General features: G+C 64.4%; 1 protein-coding gene across 1 annotated transcript; it reads left to right on the forward strand.

Moving 5' to 3' along the window:
* Positions 1-466: 466 nt before the first annotated feature.
* ADRA2C (adrenoceptor alpha 2C) lies at positions 467-2,500 on the forward strand. Its single transcript, XM_059395672.1, has one exon. It carries the CDS (start codon positions 526-528, stop codon positions 1,942-1,944), a length of 1,419 nt encoding a protein of 472 aa, XP_059251655.1. The 5' UTR covers positions 467-525; the 3' UTR covers positions 1,945-2,500.
* Positions 2,501-6,409: the final 3,909 nt, after the last annotated feature.

Genomic DNA, 6,409 nt, shown 5'->3' on the forward strand with positions numbered 1-6,409 from the left:
TGGGGCCCGGAGGAGCGGCGGCCCGCGCCCCGGTGCGCCCAGCTCTAGCCGGCCGGATGGGAGGCGGAGCGCCCGGGCCGCCGCCGCCGCCGCCGCCGCCTGCAGCCTGCGCCCCGGCCGGGCGCCGGGGCCGCGGGGCCGCTCGGGCACGCCCGCTCGGGCGCCGCATCACCGTGGGCTCGCGGCCCGGGCGCTCCCCGTGAGCGGGGCCGAGGGCGGGGCCGCGCGAGGACCCCGGGACCTGCCCCCCTCCCCCCCGCCGCCGCGTCGCCGCTCGCTCCGGGAGCCTCCTGCTCTGCACTTACGCGCGCGGCAGCTGCGGGGAGCCCGGCAGCCACGCTCTCCGGCGCGCCGCTCGCCCGCGGAGCCACCACGGCCGAGGGCCGGCTGCGGGGCGCCGCGGTCCCAGGCGGGCGCGCCCCGGGAACAGGCGGCGATGCGGGCGCCGGCCGGGGCTGGGGGGCGCCCGAGCTGCCGCGGCTGCGCCCCGGCTCCAGGCGGGACCGCGTAGCTCGCGGGAGGACCATGGCGTCCCCGGCGCTGGCGGCGGCGCTGGCGGCGGCGGCGGGCCCCAACGCGAGCGGCGCCGGCGAGGGGGGCAGCGGCGGGGACGCCAACGCCTCGGGCGCCGCTCCGGGGGCCGCCTGGGGGCCGCCCCCGGGCCAGTACTCGGCGGGCGCCGTGGCGGGGCTGGCTGCTGTGGTGGGCTTTCTCATCGTCTTCACCGTGGTGGGCAACGTGCTGGTGGTGATCGCCGTGCTGACCAGTCGGGCGCTGCGTGCACCACAGAACCTCTTCCTGGTGTCGCTGGCCTCGGCCGACATCCTGGTGGCCACGCTGGTCATGCCTTTCTCACTGGCCAACGAGCTCATGGCCTACTGGTACTTCGGGCAAGTGTGGTGCGGCGTGTACCTGGCACTGGACGTGCTCTTCTGCACCTCGTCCATCGTGCACCTGTGCGCCATCAGCCTGGACCGCTACTGGTCGGTGACGCAGGCCGTCGAGTACAACCTGAAGCGCACACCGCGCCGCGTCAAGGCGACCATCGTGGCCGTGTGGCTCATCTCGGCCGTCATCTCCTTCCCACCGCTCGTCTCGCTCTACCGCCAGCCCGACAGTGCCGCCTACCCGCAGTGCGGCCTCAACGACGAGACATGGTACATCCTGTCGTCCTGCATCGGCTCCTTCTTCGCGCCCTGCCTCATCATGGGCCTGGTCTACGCGCGCATCTACCGCGTGGCCAAGCTGCGCACGCGCACGCTCAGCGAGAAGCGCGCGCCCACGGGCCCCGACGGGGCGTCCCCAACCACTGAGAATGGGCTGGGTGCTGCGGCGGGCGCGGGCGAGAACGGGCACTGCGCGCCCCCGCGCCGCCCGTGCGCGGACGTGGATCCGGAGGACAGCAGCGCGGCGGCGGAGCGGCGGCGGCGCCGGGGTGCGCTGCGGCGGGGCGGGCGGCGGCGCGCTGCCGGGGAAGGGGGCGCGGGCGGCGCGGGCGGCGCCGACGTGGCGGCGCCCGGGCCGGGGCCAGGGGCGAACGATTCGGGCGCGCTGGCTGCCGCTAGGTCCCCAGGTCCCGGCGGGCGCCTCTCGCGCGCCAGCTCTCGCTCCGTCGAGTTCTTTTTGTCGCGCCGCCGCCGGGCGCGCAGCAGCGTTTGCCGCCGCAAGGTGGCCCAGGCGCGCGAGAAGCGCTTCACCTTCGTGCTGGCGGTGGTCATGGGCGTGTTCGTGCTCTGCTGGTTCCCCTTCTTCTTCAGCTACAGCCTGTACGGCATATGCCGCGAGGCCTGCCAGGTGCCCGACCCGCTCTTCAAGTTCTTTTTCTGGATCGGCTACTGCAACAGCTCGCTCAACCCGGTCATCTACACCGTCTTTAACCAGGACTTCCGCCGTTCCTTTAAGCACATCCTCTTCCGACGGAGGAGAAGGGGCTTCAGGCAGTGAGCCCGGCGCCGGTCTCGAGCAGACCCTGGACAGCTCCAGGCGGCGCCTTGGGAAGGCATACCCGCACGCCACCCCAACCTCGCCAGGAGAAAGCGGGGGCAGCAGCTTCCCCCAGACCCAGGGATGGATTGACCTCTGGGACATAGGGGAGGGTACCACAGGGCAGGAGTGTGGGCTAAGGGACGGCAGGGACCCCGGGGAGGGGGGGAGGAGAGAGGGGCAACCCCTCTGCCTTTCCATCTCAGCAAAGGGCTGCTTTTGGGCCTTCGACCCGGATCTGGCCCTGGGGCCCCTGCAGAGGTGCGGCTGTGAGGTCAGAGTCTCAGACAGCAGAAGTGAATGCAACCTCCCTAAGGGGCAAGAAAGGAGCCCGCCCCCCCCAACACACACCGCTACCCAGATCACCTCTGAGCAAGGGCTGACTTCCCCAGGACCGTGGGGGCGGCTGTCTTGGGGGAGGAAAGAGGCAGTGACAATCTTTGGTTATTGAAAGTATTTAAATGTTTGCCAAAAACGACAGCCAAAACAACCAAACTATTTTCTAAATAAACCTTTGTAATCTAAGTGTTGGGAGAAGCTGTCAGTCCTTAAGCCACCAGCAGGGGTGGGGAGAGGTATCTTCCAGAACTTACCCTCCTGATCTCCCCCAGGCGATGGAAGGAGGACAGTCTTGGTCTTCAGATTCCAACATCCCCTCTTGCAGGAGAAGTGAGGTGGTTTTTTGTTGTTGTTGTGATACTAATGGTAAAATTCTTGTGCTGTAGTTGGCGCAGAGGCAAAAGAAACCAAGACTCCCCCCACCCCGCCCCTCAGATTTGGTCCCAGTTTAGATCCAAGAACCTCGTCCCCATCCCTGACCCCCATCCAGTTCCGGGGCTGGGAGACCCTCCCTAGTGGAGGGAGGCAGGGCTCCCTGATCCAAGTCTCTAATTTTGCCTGTCCTCCCCCCCCCCCCCCCGCCACCAGTAACTTTGGGTCAGTCCTCTGCTCCTGAACACTTCGTGGGTTTGTCACTTTGGAGGAGGTAGGGTGGGTGAGCGCTGCCCAGAAGGGGACCCCACCCACAGATGGGGTGAGGTGGAGGTGAAGACGAGTCCCCAGATCTTTATACCATACCAGAGATCTTTAGCAATTTCTTATTGTTTTTTGAACATCAAGGCTCAAAAGCAATGGGACCATCTGCATTGGCCGGGGAGGTGGCTGGACCCTGCTTATTTTTCCTAACCCCCCACCCATGCAGTCAAGCCTTGCCCTCTTGTTCAGCCCTCCCCCATGCCCCAGCATGTCTGTGCTCACTCCACTCCGAGGCTTGAGGAGGGGTGGCTAGAAGAAGCCAGCATGAAGTGGAGTGAAGCCGTCCTCCCCCCAGACTCTTCTAGCCCCCATCACAGCCTAAAGACTCCTGGTTGGTGGGGGCTCATTCTGCTGACCCCTGCTGTGACCGTCCTATCCTCCTGACACTCTGTCTCGGGCTCCCCATGGCCTTCGCTATGTACCCCTCCCTGGCCGGCCCACCTGCCAGCCGAGCCTTCTCTTGGATCCCCACCCATCTGTCCTTGACCTGGGGTGGCCATGGGTGTGTTCCCAGGATGGCTGAGCCCCAGGTCCTGCCTTTCATTCCCAAGTAACTGTCCCCTGAAATAGGAGCCAGGGCGGGCCCCTTCCCTGGTCTAATGTGTGGGGCCTGTCCCTTGGAGAACCTTCCTCTGCAGCTGCCCCACCCATCACCCCAAAATATGGGTACTCAGGACGCCCTGCCTGGGAAGAAAGCCCCAGGACCATGCCCACACTGGCTCATGTGAAAGCACTCACACCTGCTATGTTTAGGCTCAGGGGGAGGTGGAGAAGCTGAGACAGAGAGCATGGGGTGGGGGGTGGGAATGGCTAGTCAAGGCTGAGTGGGGGCATCCCTGACACACTCCCGGGCAGGGGCCCACCGGGGTGTCCATGTCAGAGAACCAGCTCTGTTGCAGGATTGCTGAGCTGGCTTGGGCAGACCCGTGCCCTCCCTGGGCCACAGCACCCCTTCTGTGAAGTTGGGGGATGGTTGTTGGAAGCTCAGACCCCACTGGCTGGGCGATCTGAGGTCCCACTTGCCAATGGAATCAGGGGGACCCCCTGAAAAGGGATCTTCCTTTGGAGACCGCATGGCTGGCCCTCGTGCTCCCACTGAGCGGCAGGGTCCCTGCAGTGCCGTGGGGCACTGACACCCCCACACAGGGCTTCTGGGGGATGCACCCTGAGTCTGCCACAGGAGCACGCAGAGTGGAATACGGCCCACAGAAGAACGTCAGCACAGCCTGCTCCGCTTGGTCCCTAATTGCGAGAGCTGCACCTTCCAGGGCTGTCTCCGGGCCCTCCGGCGCCTGGTGCTTAATACCCCATTCATCGAGCAGATGTTCCCCACTCGCTGGTGATTGCTGCCTGGAGAGGCCATCTTTTCAGCTGGATAAACAGAGCTGGAACCTGGCTTCTCACCCTGACCTGCTGCAGGGACACGGGCCAGCTGGCTGGCTTGGAGTCTCGCTGTCTCCATCAGCACGGTGCAGTCTCAGCGCGGAGCAGCGGGGAAGCTGCTGGCTCCGTAAAGGCCCGGAGACTGTCTTCGGGGGGAGCTCTGTACCGCAGGGAGTGGGGGGCCCAGACTCTGGCCAGTCTGCTATGCCCTATTCCTTCACACACAGGCATCTGCACATCTCCCCCAGGCTCACTGTCGACCCCATTCTGTGGCTGAGGACACTGAGCCCTGGATCCCACAGGTGTGAGTGGGTGGGGCATGCCAGGAACCCTGAAACATCCAGCTCCAGAGCCCAGGCCCCAAGTACCTGGCTCCGGAGTCCTCTGACCTCGGGTGTTCCCTGGGCTTTGGCTCTGGAGAAGCATTTCAAACGGCCTCCTTTCTGCCCAACGCTTCCTGGGCTCTGGGGAGATCTCAGACAGAATAAAGAAGCATCCCCAAAAAGATCAAGGAGGGCCAGGCCCCAAGTGGGGAGTTTGGCCCGAATGCCGTACCAAGCCCAGCCCAGCCCCTTTGCGGTTCTTAGGAGACATACATTTGTTTAAATTAATTCTTGAATTTTAATTCAATTGCTGAGCTCGTAGAAAAGGGGAAAAAGGATAATCCAAATAATCCATTACTGCTCAGTATGGAATTAAAAAAAAAAATCACTCGGAGCAGGCAGAATGGATACTTGAGGAAAGCAGCTCCGCTCTCCGCTCTGCCCCCGGCTCCGGGGGTGGGGCTGCGGGGTGGGAGGGAACACGTTGCCGCGCCGCTTGCTGGCGAGGAAGCAGTCCTTCCCGGCGGCGGTGCTGGCAGCCGGCTGCTTTTACCACATCCCTCGGCAGGACTCAAATATTCCAGCGCAGCCTCGGATCAAAACACACAAGCCTGCAGGCCCGTCAGGAGTCTGGCTGGGCACTCGTGGCCAAGCTGATCGCTGTGTCCCCCCAACTGCCAGATCCCCGCATGCAAGGGAGAGGCGGAGGCTGCCGGGCTGAGGATGCCCCATGCCCTGCTAGGGTGCCCACAGGCCCCACAGCCCCGTGGACCCACAGGCATCTGGCCACGTGTCAGCCTGTGGCTCTCTGTGGACAGGGATGGGCAACCCTGCCGCACGCCAGGGGGCATCTGCGGGGTGCTGTGTAGAGGTGGGAGAGGGGCTCCCAGGGAAGGGAGAGGGTGAGTCCCAGGATGGTAGAAGTCCAGATCCTCCTAATTGAGGAGCAGGTAAGAGTTTCCCACCTGGAGGATCCTGTATCTCTGCTCTGGGTCTGCCACGAGTGTCTGGAGGGGCTCCAGGTGCCTCCCCCATTCCTAAGGGCCATCCTCCCTTTTGAGCAACTGGGCTGTCCAGGGCATCCCAGGTTGGTGGGGTGGAGAAGCAGGGTTTGGGTGGTTAGAAGTGTCTGGTTTGCCCAAGAGGGACCCCAACAGGCACGGTGGGTCCTTTTGCTGCATGACCCTGACCCGACTTCCCAGCATCCTTTCCTGGCAGGCCCGGGGCTGAGGGTGCAGGGCCATGCTCTGAAGTCTGTGTGGGCAGCAGAGCTGACCGCCAGCGCGGGGCCAAGAGAGAGCCCTGGGGACCAAAATCGTGCCTCTTTCTTGCCAAGAGGATTTGTGGCTGCTCCCAGTGAAAGCCTGGGGTACAATGGGATTATTATTGTCAAGATAAGGATCGCTGCGCGGGGAAGAGGGGAAAGCTGGGCCAGAAAGCCCCGTGTAAGGGCATCTTGCTCTCCTGGGCGAGCACAGAATGTGGTCCGAGATGCCGGGCAGTGATGGAGAGAGGGGAAACAAGACAGGCAAAGCCGGAGACCCACAGGGCAGCTATGGAAGCCTGCCCGAGCCTGGGCTGGGTTCCACCCCCCAGGTCTCCCTGATCCCGAGGGGTGTCCTCTAGAGGGGGGGTTGCAGGACCGGGGAGATCCCTGGAGGGGCCCTTGAGCCACGGTCTCTGCT

The sequence above is a fragment of the Mustela nigripes genome, chromosome 1 (assembly GCF_022355385.1).
Source record: "Mustela nigripes isolate SB6536 chromosome 1, MUSNIG.SB6536, whole genome shotgun sequence".
Lineage (NCBI taxonomy): Eukaryota > Metazoa > Chordata > Mammalia > Carnivora > Mustelidae > Mustela > Mustela nigripes.

Excerpts from the sequence above, each read along its gene's own strand:
- ADRA2C (XM_059395672.1), top strand. The coding sequence starts at position 526 with ATGGCGTCCCCGGCGCTGGCGGCGGCGCTGGCGGCGGCGGCGGGCCCC.